A 24,793-nucleotide genomic window follows, 5' to 3' on the forward strand; every position below is an offset into this window, starting at 1 on the left:
TTTGTTAGTTCGGTTCTACATCGGGCTGACATCAAGTTACCATATTGTCTAGTACGCATATGGGAGACATCATTATTACAGTTGAAATTGAAGCATGGGTTATTGGTTCTCAAATTTTTAAACATAGCAACTAAAATGTGCTGTTTGTATATTCCTCTTATGGGCAGCACATTTTTGCATAGTTTTTAAATTTCAGTTTAAATAGTTTTTTTTTTTTTTAATTAAACGTACCATGTGATTTTTTACACAAAACCTCTATGAAAATGTGACCATCAGAAATATTTTTCCTGGACCACAGTCGTCGGTTGTTACATATATTGCTGGTCTACGAATGCCTGACTTTCTTTCACATAAAAAATGACAAAGGTTTGTGACAGGACAGGACAAAAATGTTAGCTATTTCAATAAGTATAGTGTGATATTTCCTTACAGACATTGACTGCTTTCCCCTTTTCAGCAGACAAAAACTGCTGTATTCAATAAATGTTGTTATCACTAACAAAGTTTTTTGGGTGTAGAAATTTGTATTCCATGGTGGAAGGTACATAGATTCGGGCTCGCCATTCGTATATACTTGTTAACTCTTTCACTACCGAAATAAATCTAATGTTAAAAGCCCTAAATTTTTCTTCTGTTTTTACTTGTACTAACAGCATGTAAAACAAAAATTGTCTTTTTGAAAACCTACCTCAATTACTTCAAGAGCTATATGAGCTTGTTCTGAAAACTTGATTCTTGAATTGTGACCAATTGGCCTTACGAAAATAAGCGCTATTTGGCCTATAATATCTTTCAAAGTGTGAGAAAAAATACAAAAAAGAACACGAAGAAATATCAGCTATAGGTTTAGTATGAATGTTAATTTACTAGAAACATACAGTAGAAAAATTGTCTCAAATTTTCGTATTTTTCGTTTATTGTTAAAGAAGTTTATAAAAATGTATATTGGTACTCACCAATTTGAAAATATTTATAGCTTATTTAGATTAAAGCATCGAGAAATAAATCGAAACTAAGTGGGAAAATAGGATTTGGTGTCTTTTTCGAATGTCCTTCTAAGTAGACATCGGTAGTGAAAGGGTTACTATTAATATTAGTTATCCAACTAATATTTTAGACAAATATTTTCAATTAATAGAGAGTTTTGTTCAAAAGTAATTGGATTCTATTTACATACTATTCGATGATTCATTAAATGTCTACTCAAAGAAAAAAATCAATTATATTTACAATCGGAAAATTCATTAGAAATGATAAATTGCAAGAAAATTATTCCACCTGAAGGTATAAATAAATAAATAAAAATACAAGAAATTATTGTCTCAATTAAAAAAAATCTCATCAATTAAATTTATTGTTTGAACCAATTAACAAATCCCGAGGAAATAAAAATTTTTTATTTCTAATTAATATTCTATTATTTCTATATAGAATAATTTGAGTACTTGACTTTATAAGTATAATAATAATTACTCAGGATTTGTTATAAGTAATATAAATCAATTGGCCTTATAGGCTTTGTATTACGGAAAATTTTTGAAATAAATAAAAAAATAAATAAATAAATTAATTTTTGTGAATGAAGCGATTTCAATTAAAAAGCAAGTATATACAGCACTAAGTTCGGCCGGGCCGAATCTTAAATACTCACCACCATGAACCAAATATTAGGGTTTCTTTGAAATTTCAGGAGGGCTTGAGGACTTGAGGACACTTCCCGAAGATCAATTTAAAGATTTCACCTATGAGGACTATATCAGATTCTGGATTTATAAGAACCATTTTTGTTAGAGTTTTAGAGAAATCATTACCATCTCTTGTAAGTGTGCAAGAAAATTATAAAATAACGTCTTGATTTGAAATCTTAAATCTGTAGAAGTAAAATCTGGAAATTTTACATTGAGTTTCAAGCAATTTTCATGATCAGTGCGCCTTCTACACCCTCAAGAAGTGAAGTCGGTCTATATGGAGGCATTACCAAATGGACCGATAAAAACAATATCTCTAGATTTCCAATTTCAGGCAAATTGAATAAAAACTGCGGTTTCTATAAGCCCAAGAAGTAAAATCGGGAGATCGGTCTATAAAGGGTGATACGGTCAAAATTTGGTCAAGGGAAAACGCGTGTAAACCGGTGAAATCGATTATTTAAAAAATCAAATTAAGTTTCTTTTTCAAGTTCAATTAGTATAAAATTCAGGAAAAATATTCAGTTAGGCGCTTTTCCAAATCCGGATTGCCGGGCCTCACGCTTGACACCTGCCATCAGATTTTGTACAGCCACCTTGTCCACCTTCTTCGCCGCAGAAAGCCAGTTTGCCTCGAACTGCTGCTCGTGCTTAGCAGTTTTTTTGGTCTTCTTTAGGTTCCGCTTGACAATAGCCCAGTATTTCTCAATTGGGCGGAGCTCTGGCGTGTTGGGAGGGTTCTTGTCCTTGGGAACCACCTGCACGTTGTTGGCGGCGTACCACTCCATGGCCTTTTTACCGTAATGGCAAGATGCCAAATCCGGCGAAAACAGTACGGAACAACCGTGTTTCTTCAGGAAAGGCAGCAGACGTTTATTCAAACACTCTTTCACGTAAATTTCTTGGTTGACAGTCCCGGAAGCTATGAAAATGCTGCTTTTCAAGCCACAGGTACAGATGGCTTGCCAAACCAGATATTTTTTTGCGAACTTTGACAGTTTTATGTGCTTGAAAATATCTGCTACCTTTCCCCAACAACTGAAGAGTGAATTCCAAAATCAAAATAAGAGCAACATTCTACACACACACACCTTCAAATTGAGGGGTGTTCAGGTTTTTTAAATGCAAAATTGAAAGAAATACGTCAAGTTTATATTAACCAAATTTTGACCGTATCATCCTTTATGGGGGCTATACCAAAATATGGACCGATACTCACCATTTTTGGCACACCTCTTTATGGTCATAAAATACCTCTAGATTTCCAATTTTAGACAAATTGGATAAAAACTAAAAAAACTCAGGTAAATCGAATAAAAAACTGAAGTAAAATCGGGAGATCGGTCTATATGGGGGCTATACCAAAATATGGACCGATACTCACAATTTTTGGCACACGTATTTGTGGTCCTACAATACCTCTAGATTTTCAATTTCAGGCAAATTGGATAAAAACTTCGATTTCTATAAGCCCAAGACCCCAAATCGGGAGGTCGGTTTATATGGGGACTATATCAAAACCTGGACCGATATAGCCCATCTTCGAACTTGACCTGCCTGCAGACAAAAGACGAGTTTGTGCAAAATTTCAGCACGATTGCTTCATTATTGAAGACTGTAGCGTGATTACAACAGACAGACGGACATCGTTATATCGTCTTAGAATTTCTCCCTGATCAAGAATATATATACTTTATATTGTCGGAAATCGATATGTCGATGTGTTACAAACGGAATGACAAACTTATTATACCCCCGTCACCATTCTATGGTGGTGGGTATAATAAAGGTCAAAAACCTTTGTTGTTAGCACCTAATTGTTTTTTATATTTATTTTCATAATTTATTATGATTGTAAATCTTGTAATAAATAAATAAATTGAAAAAAAAATAATTGCAACAATTCAGTACATGATTGAATGCTTTCTGTGTGCTTTTTTAATTGATTGAATTATAGTTTTTGTTTTTGTAATTTTTGTAAATCATTTTATTTTTCGCTTTTGTATCTTAATTTATAATTTAAGATCAGTTTTGGTACAATCAAAATCCATATATGTTGGATTCAGAAAGAATGAATAAATAAATAAATTTCATTCATTACAGGCAAATAGTACTAAAATCAATCTCTCTTTCAGTTTATGGACAACTTTGGTATGAGCCGGGAAACTTTCAGGCATTTAGTAAAATTATATTCCAATTCATATGATAAACGGATATACCAAGGTGGTAAAAAACAATTGAAACCAGAGATACAATTGTTATTATTTCTCTGGTAGGTGCCATCAAAACAAATATGTAAAACTTATAAAATTTGCAAAATTTCAATCTTTATGTTTACAGGTTTAGTGTTCACAAAACCATATTTCGCGAAACTTCATCCCTCTTTGATATATCCATATCGACGATGCATAAAACTTTTAGTAGAGTTCTTAAATTTTTCAGTACCGACATTCTCAATGATACAATTACGTTTCCGCATGCAGATGATGAAAAGGAAGCAATTGCGATAGATTTCGAAGATGTAAATAGTTATTTTACTTACCCCCCATTTTCATGAAGTTCCGTTAGTGCTGCATTAGCTAATGAAGTTTTATATCGTACTATGGATATATCTGTCATTTTGACTATATATTCCATGTCAGTTAAGAACTTAACTGCTGAAAATATGTGCAATTTTCTTTCTGTTAACTAACTAACGGAGCTACATGAAAATAGCCGTCAAAAACGTAAATATTTTTGAAACTATATTTTTTTACATTAATAGATAGCAGGTTTCCCCAACGTATTGGGCTGTGTAACACGATGTTTAATCCCCGTAAAAACTGTCACTAAAAGCGAAACTGCCGGACCTTTACTTATGCAGGCAATATGTGATGCCCATTGCAGATTTCTTCATGTTAGTTGTACCGATTTAAGTAATATACCACCAGATTCAGAAATTATTAATCCTTCATTAATTGGCAATGATTTATCTAAAATATGCTCCCCACAATATCATTTGTTGGCCGATAATAATATGTATGCTCTTAATGAATATATTTTAACACCCTACCCAGATGATGAGAATTTAAGTGAATCGGAAAGAAACTTCAACAGAATGTTCCATCAGACATGTGATAGTAGGATGAGGTCTATACGAGTTTTCAGATCTCGTTTTCGTCAGTTAACAAAAACATTGGAATTTCGTAATGTTGAAACGATGTTTCAATTTGTAAAATCATGTTGTGTTATACACAATATATGTTTAAGTAGAGGTGATTTTCCTACACAAGAAATACAAATTGATTATGAAATTGATGATATACAAAAATATCCCCCAATTAATAGCGTAAATATTGATAAGTTAGAACAACTGGGTCACATTAAAAGAAATGAAATAAAGGAACATTTAATTAATCTAACAAAGTATTAAAAAAAAAAACAATGATAATGATAAATTTAGTAAGTAATATATGTATATCGTTAGCTTAATGTGTAAAGGTGCTAAGTCACCTTTTACAAAAAAATGGTTTAAGATGCAGATAGACAGATAAATCAGAAATACATAGTTTACCAAAAAAATATATATATTAAATATCTGTTTTTATCTCTGATTGGTAATGATGTGTAAAATTGCTAAGTCAGAACCAAATTTTAGGTTGTGTAGACTTTGCTAAAAAAATTTTAATAGCAATTTTTTTTTGTGCGATTTTGCGGAAAGTTTACTGTTTGTATTGAAAGCATTTATGGTAACTACATTTACAGTTTTTCGAAAATAGGTTTGTTTCACAATTTATTAAGCTTTTTGTCTCTCCTGTAAAATTTCAAAAATTTGACTTAGCACCTTTACACATTAAGCTAACGATATTAATTGTTAAGTTATTAACATATAAGCGTGTCAATGGATTTCTATAATTCCTTATATTAATTTCGCAAAAATATATTTTAAATTTAATATGTAAAAAAGTGTTTGATTGTATATGTTTGTCCTCCATATTTGGAACATATTTTTTATAGCCACTATTGACTGCAATAATGGTGCTATTGTCCTGAAATTAATCAAAAATTCATATATTTTTTGTCTTCGGACAGGGAATAAGTTAAGCATTAAATAATCGAGTCGAAAATATCCTAATTGACATTTTGTCAAAATCGAGACGAAGTCGGCTTTTTGTAATCTTTAAAATCGAAATGTTCATTTTTTAAAAATCAAGTCAAATCATCTTTTAAAGTCAAAATCGATTTTTTATGTAATTATAGAAAGGCGACTTTTAAATTTTTGATTATTCTCAGTATAGCAAGAGCAAATAACCGACTTTTTGTCAAAACAAAGTCAAAGTCCACATTTTGATCCTTTAAAATCAACTTTGGAATTATTTGGAAGAAGACGATTTGATTGCATATTGATGTTGAATTGAAAGAGAAATGTTATGTATTTTATAAGTTAAAAACAAGTCGTTAAAAAGTTTAAAATACTACATTTTAATAATCTCAAAACAATTAATATTTTAAAAATTCGATTTGGAAAAAGTTGAAATTTGAAAGTCGACTTTTGTGAATATTGAAAGCCGACATTTGGATTTTTGATTAATTATACCCTTCACCACTACTGTGGTACAGGGTATAATAAGTTTGTGCATTTGTATGTAACGCCAAGAAGGAGTAATCTTAGACCAACCTTTTAGTATACGGATCGGCTTAGAATTAAATTGTGAGTCGATTTTTGTGTCCAAAGTACAGCTCGCAGTTTTAGTCCGATTCTCCTAAAATTTGGTATAGGGTCCTGTTTCGGCTCAAAGACGATCCCTATTGATTTTGGAAAAAATCGGTTCAGATTTAGATATAGCTGCCATATATATTTTTCACCGATCTGGTCATAATTGGCGTGTATATCAACCGATCTTCCTCAAATTCCGTACATCCGAATATTTTATGAGTCTCGAAAAACTTGCAAAATATCAGCAAAATCGGTTCAGATTTAGATATAGCTCCCATATATAGCTTTCGCCCGATTTACACTCATTTGCCCACAGAGGCCAATTTTTTTGCTCCGATTTAGTTGAAATTTTGCATAGGGAGTAGAATTAGCATTGTAATTATGCGTGCCAAATTTGGTTGAAATCGGTTCAGATTTGGATATATCTCCCATATATAGCTTTCGCCCGATTTACACTCATATGACCACAGAGGCCAATTTTTTCGCTTCGATTTAGTTGATATTTTGCACAGGGAGTAGAATTAGCATTGTTGCTATTCGTGCCAAATTTGGTTGAAATCGGTTCAGATTTAGATATATCTCCCATATATAGCTTTCGCCCGATTTACACTCATATGACCACAGAGGCCAATTTTTAACTCCGATTTAGTTGTAATTTTGCACAGAGAGTAGAATTAGCATTGTTGCTATGCGTGCCAAATTTGGTTGAAATCGGTTCAGATTTAGATATAGCTTCCATATATATGTTTTTCTGATTTCGACAAAAATGGTCAAAATACCAACAGTAAAATCGTCACTGCTTAGTCCAGAAGTTGTAAAAATGACTCTAATTTTCCTAAACTTCTAATACATATATATCGAGCGATAAATCATAAATAAACTTTTGCGAAGTTTCCTTAAAATTGCTTCAGATTTAAATGTTTCACATATTTTTTACTAATATTGTGTTCCACCCTAGTACATTAGCCGACTTAAATTTTGAGTCTATAGATTTGTAGAAGTATATCAAATTCTGTTCAGATCGAGTGATATTTAAATGTATGTATTTAGGACAAACCTTTATATATAGCCCCCAACACATTTGACGGATGTGATATGGTATCGAAAATTTAGATGTACAAAGTGGTGCAGGGTATAATATAGTCGGCCCCGCCCGACTTTAGACTTTCCTTACTTGTTTTTAAAATTTTCCAGTTTGAAAATTATTGAAAGTCGACTTTAGACTTTTGGTTAATTTTCGGTAGAAAACGAGCTAAACATTTCAAATCAAATAAGATTTTTCAATAAAGTTCGATTTGCATACAAGGGATCGTGGGTTCAATTCCAGTTTCGACCAAATAAAGTTATTCAGCGATGGATTATTGCTGAGTATCCGAATCAAGAAACAATAAATTAAAAACATGCAAACGTTTGTACAAAACAATTTATTTTGATTTTCGTACTTCGGCCAGTATTTGTCGTAGAATATTTTGGGTTTCTTTGGTCGCTTCCATTTTCTCTCTATGACGTCTTTCTCTTGCTTCCTCTCTTCGATCGGCTATCGCTAAGAGGGTTTCTTCCAGTGTTATTATTTTTTTAACAATTGGTTGTTGATTGATGATTTCTGTTTGTTGGGACTTAGAGACAGAGTTATTTCTCGATTCCATACTATAATTTAGATCTGTTTGTGCTTCGTTTATCACCGGAGGAGTTTCAGTTCTTGATGTGTCTATATCATTTTCTGGCACATCTAACTCTTCACTATGGAATTCAACAATATATTTACCATCATTCGACTCAAGCTCCAAGACTTCACCATTTCTTTTACTAACTTTAATTGCGGGTCGCCGATTTCTTTTTCTCTTCATTATTGTCTTTACACGTTCTAAACATTGTGTGGCAGTCATTCCGGGAATTTTCGTTGCTATTTCGGCCCACATTTGTTTTTTGTTTCTGAACCTCTTCATTGGCCCTATTTCGGTCAAGTATTTTGCGTAGAGTTTTAAAAGGAATTTGGTTTCGATATCGGTCCATACTATAAAAAGAAATTATCATTTATTAACGTTAAATGTGGAAAATAAAAAAAAATGGTAAAATAACTGTAACTAGTGTGATTGCACTACAGTGGGTCATATTAAAAAAATTTATAAAAAATCTTAAGCCGTTGCCCTTAATCTATGATGTATTTCTAATGGTTGATCGTATATATATAGTATGACCTCCCAAACTTGGACCCTTTGAATACATGAGTCCTCTCAAAAGTAGACAATTTTCACGTTTGCTAGTATCATATTAAAAACATCCTCTCAAATCTGAGAGTTTTCACAGTACAGGGACACATAGTAGAAAATTTCCCTAATATTCAATTCCCATTGATAATTTCTAGAAATGCCTAAATTTGACCAAAATCGACTTCGAGTATCTAAATATCTAACATGATGGAGAGATAGAATGACAAAACAAGTACATACGGCCGTAAGTTCGGCCAGGCCGAAGCTTATGTACCCTCCATCATGGATTGCGTAGAAACTTCTTCTGCCATCCACAATCGAATTACTTAAGTTGCGGTAACGCTTGCCGATGGCAAGGTATCTTAAAACCTCCTAACACCATCTTCTAAATTGTATGTAACTCCATACGTGGTATACATTAAATCAAAAAAGATCGATCCAATACGTATATAATTCAGTTTGACAAAGTAGACATACAATTTTGACAAAATTTTCTACAGAAATAAAATTTTAACAACATTTTCTATAGAAATAAAAATTTTGACAAAATTTTCTATAGAAAGAAAATTTTGACAAAAATTTTTACAGAAATAAAATTTTAACAAAATTTTCTATAGAAATAGACTTTTGAAAAAATATTCTATAGAAATAAAATCTTGGTAGATTATTTTTGGCTCGAGTGGCAACCATGATTATGAACCGAATAAAATCTGAACAAAATTTTCTATAGAAATAAAATTTTGACAATGATGAGACTTTTATTAGGAACCGAATAAAATTTTAACAAAATTTTCTCTAGAAATAAAATTTTGACAAAATTTTCTATAGAAATAAAATTTTGACAAAATTTACTATATAAATAAAATTTTGGTAGATTATTTTTGGCTCTAGTGGTAACCATGATTATGAACCGATATGGACCAATTTTTGGTTGTTAGCGACCATATACTAACACCACGTTCCTAATTTGAACCGGATTGGATGAATTTTGCTCCTCCAAGAGGCTCCGGAGGTCAAATCTGTAGAACGTTTTATATGGGGGGCTATATATAATTAAGGACCGATGTGGACCAATTTTTGCATGGTTATTAGAGACCATATAACAATATCATGTACCAAATTTCAGGCGGATCGGATGAAATTTGCTTCTCTTGGAGACTTCGCAAGCCAAATCTGGGGATCGGCTTATATGGGGGCTATATATAATTATGAACCGATGTGGACCAATTTTTGCATGGTTATTAGAGACCATATAACAATATCATGTACCAAATTTCAGGCGGATCGGATGAAATTTGCTTCTCTTTGAGGCTCCGCAACCCAAATCTGGAGATCGGTTTATATGGGGTCCATATATAATTATTGACCGATGTGGACCAATTTTTTCATGGTTGTTAGAGACCATATACCAACATCATGTACCAAATTTCAGCCGGATCGGATGCACTTTGCTTCTCTTTGAGGCTTCGCAAGCCAAATCTGGAGATCGGTTTATATGGGGTCTATATATAATTATGGACCGATGTGGACCAATTTTTGCATGGTTGTTAGAGACCATATACCAACATCATGTACCAAATTTCAGCCGGATCGGATGAAATTTGCTTCTCTTTGAGGCTCCGCAAGCCAAATCTGGGGATCGGTATATATAAGGGCTATATATAATTATGGACCGATGTGGACCAATTTTTGCATGATTGTTAGAGACCATATACCAACACCATGTACCAAATTTCAGCCGGATCGGATGAAATATGCTTCTCTTAGAGGCTCCACAAGCCAAATCTGGGGATCGGTTTATATGGGAGCTATATATAATTATGGACCGATGTGGACTAATTTTTGCATGATTGTTAGAGACCATCTACCAACACCATGTACCAAATTTCAGCCGGATCGGATGAAATATGCTTCTCTTAAAGGCTCCACAAGCCAAATCTGGGGATCGGTTTATATGGGGGCTATATATAATTATGGACCGATGTGGACCAATTTTTGCACGGTTGTTAGTGACCATATACCAACACCATATACCAAATTTCAGCCGGATCGGATGAAATATGCTTCTGTTAGAGGCTCCACAAGCCAAATCTGAGGGTCCCTTTATATGGGGGCTATACGTAAAAGTGGGCCGATATGGCCCATTTTCAATACCATCCGACCTACATTGATAGCAACTACTTGTGCCAAGTTTCAAGTCGATAGCTTGTTTCGTTCGGAAGTTAGCGTGATTTCAACAGACGGACGGACGGACGGACATGCTTAGATCGACTCAGAATTTCACCACGACCCAGAATATATATACTTTACGGGGTCTTAGAGCAATATTTCGAAGTGTTACACACGGAATGACAAAGTTAATATATCCTATGATGGAGGGTATAAAAAAAATTACATCTGAGCCAACTTTAGTAGGGTTTAAAATTATTCCCTTGTAGAATAACATTTAACTAAAAATACCTATACCACCACATTCCACCCCACCTTTTTACTACACAATTATGCATTGCCTTTGTGCACTTCATATTTCCCATAGAAATTGAGAATTGACTTGCTAAGCCATCTGATTGAGATATTGTACTAGTAACTTCCAATATAATGGGGTCGTTGCAGTACTAAACTCCTTGTATTGACCGAGGTGCTTAGGACCGACAGCCATGAGGGTCGATTGAAACATTGTTCTTATTTTACAAATAAGGCCAGAAACCCACATTTGGTGAATAAGGAACTGCTAAGTTATCCCGTTGAAATATTTTCGCCAGTCTATGCTAGGTTAGATTAGGTTAAAGTGGCAGACCGATTAAGTTTCAGGCTCACTTAGACTATTCAGTCCATTGTGATACCGCCAGTCTATGTTTAAGATGACGCACAGTGTCCACGGATCTGACTGAGTCTGCCATATATACTTAATAAGGTAATAAGTTTACATTGTCTAAGCCCGAGTATCAATATGTACATTGAGGTGGGTCGAAATAAATTCGCTCCAATATTTGATATCAATTTTATTCTTGAAGATGGGTTTCTCTACAGGTTAAACTACTATGTTGGCAGATCTGGAGCTATTTTGGGAACTACAACGTGCCAATTCCTCTTCTAACAACATCAGAAGCCGCGGTAATTAGTAGTAGTAGTATTCTTCTTTATTGTACTAATTTCAGCATATATTACTAAGTAACAATTCAGGTTTAATGTATGTAAGTATATAAAGAAAAATAAATATCGTTTTTACTCGACAATGTTAATAAAACGTCTGTCGATTCATTTTTAAAATTTACATATTTGCAATACATTTAATTATATTCAGAAATTAAGAAGTTTCTATATTTGGAGCAATATCTTATATATGTTATTAGATTTTGCCAATCCGTAACATAGTTGCCATCTAGGATATGTAGCATTTCCGCCTCTGTAAGAACATTTTGGTTGAATATGGCTCTTCTATTATCTCGAAATATTGGGCATCGTCCAAGAAAATGATACAGAGTTTCGCTCTCATTCATATTACAGAGACTGCATAATTTGCTCTCACGTGAAGCGCCAAAACGATTACTGTTCAAATTTATGAGCCCGGCTCTTGCTTTGAATAATATTGTTATGCAGTCTTGAGGAAAGTTTCCATTGATATAAAATTCTGCCCTCAAGTGGTTTAAATATTTGTAGTGTCTTGATTGACTCATCTCTTTTCTTTGTAAATTGTGTGAAAGATTGTGTACTTTTGTTCTATAGAGTAATTCTGAGCTAAACTCATTCCATTCCGTATGAGTAATTAAAGTTCCCGGCCATTGTATATTGAGATGTGCAGCTTGCATTTTTAATTCCTTTACCCAAAATATATCCCTTTGAAGTAGCAACGTCGACAGCATATGTGGTAGTCTATTCGAGTTGTATGAAAACAAGGTACGTTCAATGTACTTCAGATGAAGTCGTAGCGAGAATAGATGTGCTGCTTCAATGTTTGTTTCCAGCATAAGTATATAGTTGGGAGTGTGGCTAGGTAAATTCAATATCTTTTTAAGGAAATACATTTGAAAAGAATCCACCTCTTTGAAGTTTCCGAATCCCCACACCTGAGCAGCATAATTCTGAATGGATCTACATACCGCCGTGTACACTTTCCATTTATTTGCCAGCGATATTTCTCTCTTTCCTAAAAAGTTCTTCCAGGTAGAGTTTATGGCAGAAGCCGCGGTAATCTTACTGAAGTTGTTGCCGCTTACTGTTTGATATATATGTGTATGTAAGACTATAGTGGCATCGTAGCATTATGGGAATCTTTACCTGTGTTAATACTAAGAATGCAAATTATTACCATTTTTTCAATAACACAAAGATTATTAACAGGTTGGCTGATAAGTTCCCGGTCTAACAAAGAAGAAGATAGTTTCCTTCAAGAGCGATACAACGATTATAACAACCTTCCAAGTTTTTGATACCATTTTGGTAGTACTCCTTCGGTTTTACCTCAAAATAGGCCTCAGTTTCGACGATCACCTCTTCATTGCAGCCAAATTTTTTCCCTGCGAGCATCCTTTTGAGGTTTGAGAACAAGAAAAAGTCGCTGGGGCCAGATCTGGAGAATACGGTGGGTGGGGAAACAATTCGAAGCCCAATTCATGAATTTTTGCCATCATCTCAATGACTTGTGGCACGGTGCGTTGTCTTGGTGGAACAAAACGTTTTTCTTCTTCATATGGGGCCGTTTTGCCGTGATTTCGACCGCTCCAATAACGTCATTTAATAGTCACTGTTGATGGTTTTTCCCTCCTCAAGATAATCGATAAAAATTATTCCATGCGCATCTAAAACAGAGGCCATCTTTGCCAGCGGACTTTTGAGTCTTTCCATGCTTCGGAGACGGTTCACCGGTCGCTGTCCACTCAGCCGACTGTCGATTGGACTCAAGAGTGTAGTGATGGAGCCATGTTTCATCCATTGTCACATATGGACGGAAAAACTCGGGTGTATTACGAGTTAACAGCTGCAAACACGGCTCAGAATCATCAACACGTTGTTGTTTTTGGTCAAATGTGAGCTCGCGCGGCACCCATTTTGCACAGGGCTTCCGCATATCCAAATATTGATGAATGATATGACCAACACGTTCCTTTGATATCTTTAAGGCCTCTGCTATCTCGATCAACTTCATTTTACGGTCATTCAAAATCATTTTGTGGATTTTTTTTTGTGTTTTCGTCGCTAACCACCTCTTTCGGGCGTCCACTGCGTTCACCGTCCTCCGTGCTCATTTCACCAAGCTTGAATTTTACATACCAATCAATTATTGTTGATTTCCCTGGGACAGAGTCCGGAAACTAATTATCAAGCCAAGTTTTTGCTTCCGCCGTATTTTTCCCTTCAGAAAACAGTATTTTATCAAAACACGAAATTCCTTTTTTCCATTTATTTCACAATAACAAAAGTTGCTTCTAATTGACTTACAAACGTCAAATTTTGACACGAATCATTTGAAGGTTGGTACTATATAAAAATAATATGCATTTAATACTAGCGACGCCATCTATGTGTCAGACCGGGGACTTATCAGCCAACCTGTTATAACATTGTAATTTCCATACTGTAGTATTTAAGACAATAATCTTGTTGTATACCCATATTCCAATGAAAATTCTAAGATAAATAGTCTAAAATGTCATACATAAAATATAATTAGAAACTTTTCAAAAAAGAAAATACATTTCTATAATTTTGTAAAAAATTAATATTTATTTGTGATTCATTTGTACTGTATTATTTTAAAATACCATAAATGGGAATTTTTTTTACAGAAAACTCCCTTTTAGAATCAAAATGAGTAAATTTATACATGCTTGCGATGATGTTTCCTTATTTAAATCATATCAAAATATACAAAACGGAATGATGCGACCTTATAAAATAAAGGTATATCGAATGGAATTCGATTGTAATAAAATACATTTTGAATTTAAAAACAAGTTTTAATTTCCTAAGATTTTTTAGCACACAAGCGGTATAAATAGACTTATATCTTAGCGAAAAATTATACTGAGGCATTTCTATATCTATTTGAAACTTATATATATATATAAATTTAAAATATATATTCATATATTGAATACAGTTAAATACAATTTCTTCCCTCTAGAATTTTTTGAAGCATATTTTGCAACTTTTCTATTGCGGCCATTTTTTCTTTGTGACGCCTTTCTCTGGCTTCTTCCTTCTTTGCAGCAATCTCTAATAATGTTGCTTCTATAGCCGCACAATTGTGTTCGGTAATTGACTGTTGTATTTGCGCACTCGGTTCTATTCTACTTTCTGCATTTTTTGATTGATTAGAGCCTTGATCATTGCTCTTTTTTGATACCTGATGTACATCTCTGGCCGGTATTTGAGGTTTCGGTTGATTGAATTGTGGTGTCTGGGATTTTGTTGGAACTTCATTTTCAATGGTTATTTGACATTCTGGTTCGAAATGTAATATATCTTTTTTCGGTGTTCGCATTCTTTTACCCTGGAAAGGATTATTCATTCTGGAGGCCCATTTTCTTCGTCTTCGCAAGACTGTTTTAAATCTTTCTTCACATTGCTTGGGAGTCTTGTCTCGAAATCTGGATGATATGGTGATCCACATATCTTTTTTGTGTTTAAACGTTTTGTGTGGACCAATGTCAGACAAGCAACGACCATAAAGATGTAAAAGCAATCTGGTTTCTTCATCAGACCATACTGAAAAGAAATTTATTTTTCACATGTACAGTCTCACGTTTCTATAAAAGGGAATTTCTATTTTATATTTTTAATTATTGCAGCACTTTGATAATTGGACATGGCTGACACAGAAGTTTAAACGATTCGATTTTACAAATATCACAAAAATTTCGATTATTGTTTTTCTTTTTTATATGTAAGACAACAACTTAGCGTTGTAAAGAGCGACTTGTTTTTACCTAAGCAGCAGTTTTTACTTGTATGAAAACGCTTTATATTATGGATAAATGAGAGAAAGTTATACAAAACGAGAAATCCATTTATAATAATGGTTACCAGATTTGAGGGAGCTGTAATTAAATAAACTAACAACCATTCCCATTAAGGATTAATGTTATCACGATAATCGGGCGATTTTGGCTATACCTCTAGAAAATGAGAGAAATTCTGCAACAAAATCCTCCGCCACACGGTTGATGACATAGGCAGCAGAAGTACGCAGGCAAATGAGTGTTCGAGTCAATGGCCCTTATGGATAACATATGCGATCGGTTAATTATATTTCCCGTTGTTTCACTGTGGAAAGAATATTTCCTACAAAATTCTAAACACGCGACTTCGGCGTTGCCATTTCAAACGTGAACCCAAGATAGAAAATCGCTGATCAACAGCACTTAGAATGGAGATAAAGTAACCCTGTCTACTAACTATAATGCAATTGGTGCTAGCGCTATAACCATCCAAATCAGCTTCACTAAGAGAGCTTCTAGATAAGCTTATTTTGTTATATTATTAAATACCCTTCTCAAAAAGTGTGCAATCTATTTTGGAACATGCATAGATGATTGATTTTACATATTTCATTAAAAAACTGACTCGCAGACCCCAAAATTAGCTAGTAGTCCTGGCTTACAGCTAAAAAAAATGTACTCATATAAAAAAAATTCCAACTTACTTCTCTGCACCTTTTCCCGTCTTTGATACGATAAGTCACCCACTTCCATTGCTTCTAGAAAACTATTGGAGCCATCTAATTTTGATATTTTGGATGTTGAGGGTTCAGTATTTGAAGTGTCATCAGAATCGTCAGATTGTACACCCTCAAACAACATATCGGGAGATGTGAAATCGGGTAGAATTTGTAATGGATCATTTGGATCAAATTTTGTTGATGGTTCTTCTTTAACAGAGACATTCCCACACTCTGGAAACTGATTATATCCGTCGTTGCTTTTTGAGCTCATTTTACAACAATATTTTCACAATTCTGCAAGAAAGGAGTCCTTTCAATATCCCAGCAACACTTTAACTATCCGTTGTTTACAAACAGCTGTTGCCAATGTTGTCAACTCAAATTTGTACAGGAACAAACGTTCCCAATAAACACAGGATGAGCGTTTTTCAAATGCAACACCTCTTCAGTTTGAGGGTAAATATCATTTTCAATATAAATTCAACTTGACTTGAAAAAGCTCATCTTCAAATTGTCTGCGAATTACAACCAATTTGGCAAAATGTTGACGAAAACTTTGAAAATGTGTTGAAGATAATTGGAGAAAACTTTGACAAAACACTACCCTGAAATGCAACGAAAAAACCACATGGTTTTCAATACTACTTTGGACAACAAAGTTCGTGGAAGAAATAAAAAAATGTGGAAATTTTTTAATAATCAATTGAAATTGCTTACAATAATTGGTAAGTAAAACTAAAACACGAAATGAAAACTTTAAGGAAGTCACTAAACTCAAACCTCTTTGCAGACAACTAAAATATTTGGATGCTGATTCTTGGACACATTAAGAGGCTGGCCGATGAAAAATGGTAGTGGCTTATCGAGAAGAGAAAGTTTCCATAAATCAAAGTGCAACCAAAAAAACTTGGTATTTATGCTTTTCCATATCAACAACTACTGGATGATAATTCGCAATTCACAAAATAAAAATTAAACCGATGATGCGATATAAATTAAACTATCGATGTGATATAGTTTAATTTATATCGCATCATCGGTTTAATTTGTTATTTTGTGAATTGAAATTGTTGGAAATTTATTCCAATTATCTGGACATCAAGTTCCTGAAAATTGCCAGTATTTTAATAACAACAATTTTGTAACACCAACGTTCTTGAGGAAATCACGAAGTACGTGGTCAATTGGAAGAAATACAAATTGGTAAGTCAAAATAAAAAGTGAAATGAAAACATAATGGAAATCACAAAACTCGATTGTTTTGCAGAAAACTAAAATCATTGAATGGTATATTCTTGGAAGATGTTGGCCGATGAAAAACCGATGAAGGAAACAACAAAGAAAAGTTTTCAGAAAACTTACAAAGTGCAACCAATTAAAACAAAGTGCAACAATTCCTATATCAAGAACTTCTGGATGAAAATGTGCATCATTGCTTTAATTTGTTATTTTGTGAATTGAAATTGCTGTAAATTTATTCCAATTATCTGGTCATCAAGTTCCTGAAAATTGCCAGTATTTTAATAACAACAATTTTGTAACACCAACGTTCTTGAGGAAATCACGAAGTACGTGGTCAATTGGAAGAAATACAAATTGGTAAGTCAAAATAAAAAGTGAAATGAAAACATAATGGAAATCACAAAACTCGATTGTTTTGCAGAAAACTAAAATCATTGGATGGTATATTCTTGGAAGATGTTGGCCGATGAAAAACCGATGAAGGGAACAACAAAGAAAAGTTTTCAGAAAACTTACAAAGTGCAATCAATTAAACCACAGTGCAACAATTCCTATATCAAGAACTTCTGGATGAAAATGTGCATTACATCAATTTACATCCCGTCATCAGTTTGATATTTTGTGATTTCCTCTTGCTGGAATCTATTCTAACACACAAGCCAGCAAGTTCCTCGATAGTAATTATTTCAAATTGCCAGCATATTAATGACACCAACATTATGGAGGAAATGGAATTATACATGTAAAAATGTTTAAGATATTTAAAGTTGTATTCATAGTTTTATTTATTAATACGTTTAATAAGATAACTACATTTTGATTGGTATTATATTATTTTTATATATTATTAATGTTATTTTTAAGATTATTATATTTGTTAACGAAAAAAATAATAAAATTTACAAAATCCCTAGAAATTTAGTATTGACTTTCAGTTAGAACTAGGATTGACTTTCATACAAATTGTGGTTTGAAAGTATTCGCAACAATGGTAATTTTTTATTTTTCTCACATTGAAAACTGTTTGAGAAATTATTGAGTAGCGATGCATTTCAATTTGAGGATTACAATTGAGAAATTATTGCTATTGTGTTGAATTTTACTGTTGAGGGTAATGTCTGTTTTTTGTTGAGAACACGATTTTCTCAACAATTTCTCAACTTGAATATTACCCTAATCCTTTGAAAAAATGTTTGAAAAATTATTGAATTTTAGTATTTTTCAAACGTTTGTGTTTATTGGGTTGGAACAAATTTTTAGTTTACAATGAATATTAGCACTGCTCGCGTAATTTTGATAATTATCACAAATTTGTACTGGAGGCACGGTTGTCACTTGAACCAAAAATAATGTACCAAAATTTTGAGAAAATTTTACCAAAAAAACAACCAAACAAAAAACTGTTGTAAAAATTTTATTTTTCTAGAAAATTTTGTCAAAATTTTATTTCTATACTAAACAAAAAATTCCCGGCCAACATTTTTTCAATTTGACGGTACTACTGTTAAACGCCAAGCGCAACTAGCTTATTATAATTTATTTAAATAAAAAGGGAAATGAAGTGCTGAAATATTTAAATATTGTTACTCTGCTTAAAAATATGAAAGGTATATTGGTAAACAATAGAGAATTACCACACTGGCAGATAGACGCCGCAACATGTAACTTGTAACTCAACATCATTCTTTTTTTAAAGGCCGGTATGCACCTCTCGCGAAATTTTCGGTAGCAAAAATTTATTTAAGTCTTCTGCTTAGTACTAAGTTCGTTTCTGCGAAAAACGAATATATTCATATATTTCCGTAAATAGGGTCTCAAACGCAGGGATGTTAACTTATTTATGTGAAATAATATGCCTGCCTATTTTTTCGTGCGAAAATTCCAGGGTTGTATAAATATATGTCTGAAAATGTTCAAAACAAAGATTTCGCATTTATTCCGCTCTAACGTTTTTTAAAGGGTGATTCTTTTGAGGTTAGGATTTTCATGCATTAGTATTTGACAGATCACGTGGGATTTCAGACATGGTGTCAAAGAGAAAGATGCTCAGTATGCTTTGACATTTCATCATGAATAGACTTACTAACGAGCCACAACGTCGAATTTTCAGTGAATGGGCCCTAGAAAAGTTGGCAGAAAATCCGCTTTTTTATCGACAAATTTTGTTCAGCGATGAGGCTCATTTCTGGTTGAATGGCTACGTAAATAAGCAAAATTGCCGCATTTGGAGTGAAGAGCAACCAGAAGCCGTTCAAGAACTGCCCATGCATCCCGAAAAATGCACTGTTTGGTGTGGTTTGTACGCTGGTGGAATCATTGGACCGTATTTTTTCAAAGATGCTGTTGGACGCAACGTTACGGTGAATGGCGATCGCTATCGTTCGATGCTAACAAACTTTTTGTTGCCAAAAATGGAAGAACTGAACTTGGTTGACATGTGGTTTCAACAAGATGGCGCTACATGCCACACAGCTCGCGATTCTATGGCCATTTTGAGGGAAAACTTCGGAGAACAATTCATCTCAAGAAATGGACCGGTAAGTTGGCCACCAAGATCATGCGATTTGACGCCTTTAGACTATTTTTTGTGGGGCTACGTCAAGTCTAAAGTCTACAGAAATAAGCCAGCAACTATTCCAGCTTTGGAAGACAACATTTCCGAAGAAATTCGGGCTATTCCGGCCGAAATGCTCGAAAAAGTTGCCCAAAATTGGACTTTCCGAATGGACCACCTAAGACGCAGCCGCGGTCAACATTTAAATGAAATTATCTTCAAAAAGTAAATGTCATGGACCAATCTAACGTTTCAAATAAAGAACCGATGAGATTTTGCAAATTTTATGCGTTTTTTTTAAAAAAAAAGTTATCAAGCTCTTAACAAATCACCCTTTATATGGAGTATAACAGTTTTTCATGCGAAAACGTGATCTTAGTACTAGGCTTACAACAAAAAACGGGTTGTGTTTAGTGTAGAGAAGCATAAAGCTCACAAATTTTAAACCAGCAAATCGCTTTAAAAAATTGTTAACATGTGTTCCAAATATTCCTCAAATAAATCGTTGATTATTTACAGAACTCTTAAAACGTTTACTCACACAATGGTTGTAATAAATTAATGCCCATATTCGTCATAATTTACTGACAGTTTATCGAACAAATTTGTATGGTAATAATAGGTTTAAAGTTCATGTTAACTTTTATGAATATGGGGTTAAATGTTTACTGTCATGAGTAGTCAACATCTCTCCAAAATATGCTTTTGACAAGCATAAATAGCAATGCATTTCTTATGGGAAGGAAATTTTTCGCAAGAGCTGCATACCGGCCTGAACACCAAAGGGGCATGCTATTTCGATAACATTTACTTATATGCGCTTTTTTTCTTATATGAGATGTGCTTATATCCGTTACCTACTGTAGATCACCAGTGTAAAAAATAAAACACTTTGTTATTTCTTATATATAAGAGCTTAAAATGTTTTCCATTTTGTATTATAAAATTTATTTTTATTATAGGATTTTAATGATAAACAGAGAGTATAAAAAATAAGAGAACAAAAATTTCTGTTCTACAAAAACAACTTCTACAAAAACAAACTGCTCTCTGTCGGCCTTTGTTGTAACAAATGTTCTTTTTTATAAATCTTTTTATTCTATTAAATTTTTTGGCAGACAATTTGAAATTATAACTGCGGGTGCCTTCATAAAGAATTAATCAAAACAGCGCTTCGACCGCAACGTCGGTAATACCAAAGCTGCATGCATTGTGCGACATCTATACGGTTGACATTTGTTGTTTTTGTAAAAGAGACATTTTCGTTCTCTTGTATTTTTATACCCTCTGGCTGTAATTACAGCTGATATATACAACCGCGATATAGTTTGGTATTATTAAACAAAAATAAAATGGTTGAACATATCCAAAATTATTTAACTTTAGAAGAAAATGACTTCGACGTTAAAGAAGAATTTGAAGAATACAGTATATCGCACGAATTCACAATTCTAACGGACAGCTCCGAACCTGCTAATCATGAAAATGGGGAAATGATTTTGCCAGGTAAAACATCATTACCTTAAATAGATTTCCATTGTTTAACAGGATTTGATGTAAATTTGAATTTATTTGATCCTGCCAATACGTTGTGTAGGACATAATTTTGTCATTCCGAATGAACTCAACAGGCTTTTATTTCAGACGATTCCACGACAAAACGCAGGCAAATAAATCTCACACAGGAAGATATGATTGTAGAATTCATGAAAAAGTATCCTCAGTTGGCTTGCAAGGGAGCTGGTAGAGATGGAACAAAACGAGAAAGATACAAAAATGAGAAACGTTGGCAAGAACTGGTAAATGAACTGAATCTTGTTGGACCACCGAAAAGAAACCGTGATGGATGGATGAGGGTATTTCATAGATAGATTTTTTTATCTAAATATTAATACAAATTCTTTAAGGCATGGCTAGAAAAGAAAGCAGTAATTCAAAGGAAGGTCAATGCGATAAAAAGTGGTAATGATGTGTTTTTGTCATCCAACGAATCTGCTGTTGCTTTTCTGAGTGGCATGTTTGATGATGTAGAAGTTAAAAGCGAAGAGGAAATAATCCAAGACCTAGAAGAAGAGAGTAAATGTTACTCACCACCTCCTGACAATTCCTCAGAAGTGTATCAACAACAAGATAATCGATACTCATATCTGGTAAAGTCATCGGAATCTCTAGAAGATAAAGATGAACTATCTCATGAACCTGCCTCATCGAATACCCTTAAAAGAAAAAGACAAGACAATTCCATTCAACAGGATGTAGAAAAGTCAATCACTACTAATGAAACAAAAAGCTACGTCGATATTGCAACGGAGTTAAACAAACTACATAACGCTCTCGAGGGTGGAAGAGATTTACTAAAAAAAGTAGAAGAAAATACTCAAAATATCTTGGGGGAATTAAATAAATTGGCGCAAATTTTTGTAAAGCATTCAAATGCGATGAACAGGCAAACTGAAGAAATGGTTAAACATAGAATGGAAAACGAAAGACATCACAGGGTAATGGAAAAAATAGCCCATGAAAAACTCTTGTTAAAGAAACAGGCATTGAAGTTGCAGAAAGAACAAATGAATACAATCTAAATGTACTTGTTTTTGTTTCATGGTGATGTTGATATATATATTAAGACTATTTCATTTTTAAGCAAACGATTACAGCTGAATATATTTTACAAATATCATTTAAAAAAAATGTTATAATTGATAAAAAATTCTAAAAAATGCTGACTTATTTTACCCTTAGACATAAATCGTCCTAAGTCTATTTACCCCATTTTCATGAAGCTCCGTTAGTGCTGCGTTAGCTAACGAACTTTTAAACCGTGATATCTATATATCTGTCATCGTGCGTATATATTCCATATGCCAGTTAGAAACTTAACTGCTGAAAATTTTTCAGTGAAAGTAAACCGGAGAAAATATATTTCCATTTTTCTTTCTGTTAACTGGCAGTTAAAGCCTAACGGGTTTCTTTACATAATGAGGGCATATTTCAATTTTAGATTCCACAATCTTTTTTGAATGTTTAAAATTTGCAACGTAGTAAAAACCAAATATGTATATTACCTTAAATTTGAATAAATAATGCATATAAATGAATGGAAAACGCTTTAGAATATAAATTTTTCGTATAAATTTGAGCACATATGGAAAGCCAGAGTACAGCAAAGGCTCCATTCGCATTAATATGGGTGTTAGAACATAAATGATGGAGTGGCCAATTTGTAAGATTCGTACATGCAAAAAATTTTTTTCTGATTCAATCTAATTTCGTGGTTGAATCAGAAAAAAATTTTTAATTGATCCAATTCATTTTTTAAATGAAATGTCTTCAATCACTGAAATGATAGTATCAATTAAAAAATTAATTAAATGATTGATTCTTTTAATTTTTGTGATTGATTTGTGTTTCAATTAAAAATTTTTTTGAATCAATTAAATTTTTAATTGAATATTAAATTAAATAATAAATTTTTAATTGAATATTAAATTTAAAACTGAATTAAAATTTTAGTTGGAAAAATTTTGGTGAATTTTTTTTCTGTGTATCGAAAAGTTGGAAAGTGACATTGTCGCCAATTATGGTGGGGAAATATAAAAATGAAATCTACTTGTATACAAATATTTTTTAACCGATATTTTTACAATTCTTAAATAACCTAGTAAATTTTTTCAGAAGGTTATTGAAAACTATAAGAAATTAATTCTTTTATTGATAATAATAACTTGCTAATTAAAGTTTCAATTTCGTACAGCATACTAACAATTTACTTTGAACGGTCCCAACACCCACTTTACCGTCCCTTCCGACCGTAATTGTCTCATCCCCATAACGTAGGGATAGCGTACACACCATGATCCGGCCCATGGCGGAATGGAGGCAATGGGATGTAATCATCATCAGCCGAACAAAACTAAGAACAAATGTGTTAGTTATCCAAATTTGTTAATGAACTTTATCACAAGAATAATTAAGTTAGTGACAATTGGATTAGATAGAGCCATACTCGAGAATGGGTCTAACAAGGGCAGTAAAAAGCCTCTTAGTAATATAACAGTCCGAAAACTTTCTCGCCCAACGCTTTATAAATCCCAGAACCCCAAATGATTTATTCCTTACCGAACTAATATGATTTTTATTATTAAGCCTACACCCAAAGAAATTTGTTTGTAGGGACAGCAGAAAAGTCTGCTAAAGCAGCAGGAAGTCTGCTGAAAAAGGGACAGCAGTCACTGTTTGCTGAAATAGCAAACATTTCCTGCTATTTTTGAAGCTCGATTACACTAAAACATGTTTTATTTTGGCTAAAACAAATAAAATTGTCAGCTTAGGAGCTATCCTATCATAATTAAATCAATATTTTATGAATATCTATAGAATTTGAGCAAAAATCTGAATATTTATCGAATTGAGGCATAACAGCAAACAAAATGTTTGCTGATCGTATTTAGGAGCTTGTAAGTATATTACAGTGAAAAATTTACCAAAAACTACTTTTGGTTCTTAAATAGGCTTTGGGGAAAAATTTATAACCTAAAAATTTTATAAATTGTTGTTCATTACGCCCTGAAGGACAAAAATATAACAGCAGACATCGACTGCTGTTTTTAGCAGACTTTTTTCTATGAGTGTACGATCCATCGATCCATCACAATGCCAAGATGTACTATATACATGTACTATACCGAATATCAATAGACCAAGACATGTAGAATCGCATAAAATTGCACTTCACCCTAC

The 24,793-nt window shown here is 33.2% G+C and overlaps 2 protein-coding genes and 1 long non-coding RNA gene across 4 annotated transcripts; 2 read left to right on the plus strand and 1 right to left on the minus strand.

Moving 5' to 3' along the window:
- Positions 1-7,793: 7,793 nt before the first annotated feature.
- LOC142229535 (uncharacterized) lies at positions 7,794-16,624 on the minus strand. 2 transcript variants are annotated; one of them, XM_075300098.1, is made up of 2 exons: positions 16,240-16,624; positions 7,794-8,398 (listed from the first exon to the last, which is right to left on the minus strand). In XM_075300098.1, the coding sequence occupies exons 1-2, from the start codon at positions 16,526-16,528 to the stop codon at positions 7,809-7,811; spliced, it is 879 nt and encodes a 292-aa protein (XP_075156213.1). In that variant the 5' UTR covers positions 16,529-16,624; the 3' UTR covers positions 7,794-7,808. The 2 variants fall into 2 exon arrangements, with proteins under 2 accessions (XP_075156213.1, XP_075156212.1); XM_075300097.1 differs by lacking the exon at positions 7,794-8,398 and adding an exon at positions 13,981-15,302 and having other exon boundaries at positions 16,240-16,623.
- Positions 16,625-16,653: 29 nt separating this feature from the next.
- LOC142229536 (uncharacterized) lies at positions 16,654-18,416 on the plus strand. The gene is made up of 4 exons (XR_012720427.1): positions 16,654-16,982; positions 17,048-17,460; positions 17,525-17,856; positions 17,921-18,416. It is a non-coding gene; the product is annotated as an uncharacterized LOC142229536 (long non-coding RNA).
- A 2,914-nt stretch (positions 18,417-21,330) lies between these two features.
- LOC142230105 (uncharacterized) lies at positions 21,331-23,158 on the plus strand. The gene is made up of 3 exons (XM_075300741.1): positions 21,331-21,559; positions 21,698-21,909; positions 21,961-23,158. Exons 1-3 carry the CDS (start codon positions 21,406-21,408, stop codon positions 22,633-22,635), a joined length of 1,041 nt encoding a protein of 346 aa, XP_075156856.1. The 5' UTR covers positions 21,331-21,405; the 3' UTR covers positions 22,636-23,158.
- Positions 23,159-24,793: the final 1,635 nt, after the last annotated feature.

This window comes from Haematobia irritans, chromosome 3 (genome assembly GCF_050003625.1).
Source record: "Haematobia irritans isolate KBUSLIRL chromosome 3, ASM5000362v1, whole genome shotgun sequence".
NCBI lineage: Eukaryota > Metazoa > Arthropoda > Insecta > Diptera > Muscidae > Haematobia > Haematobia irritans.

Excerpts from the sequence above, each read along its gene's own strand:
- LOC142230105 (XM_075300741.1), top strand. The coding sequence starts at position 21,406 with ATGGTTGAACATATCCAAAATTATTTAACTTTAGAAGAAAATGACTTC. Across the intron at positions 21,560-21,697 it reads TGGGGAAATGATTTTGCCAG|ACGATTCCACGACAAAACGC; the intron begins GTAAAACATCAT and ends CTTTTATTTCAG. Across the intron at positions 21,910-21,960 it reads ACCGTGATGGATGGATGAGG|GCATGGCTAGAAAAGAAAGC; the intron begins GTATTTCATAGA and ends AAATTCTTTAAG.
- LOC142229535 (XM_075300097.1), bottom strand. The coding sequence starts at position 16,528 with ATGAGCTCAAAAAGCAACGACGGATATAATCAGTTTCCAGAGTGTGGG. Across the intron at positions 15,303-16,239 it reads ACGGGAAAAGGTGCAGAGAA|TATGGTCTGATGAAGAAACC; the intron begins GTAAGTTGGAAT and ends ATTTCTTTTCAG.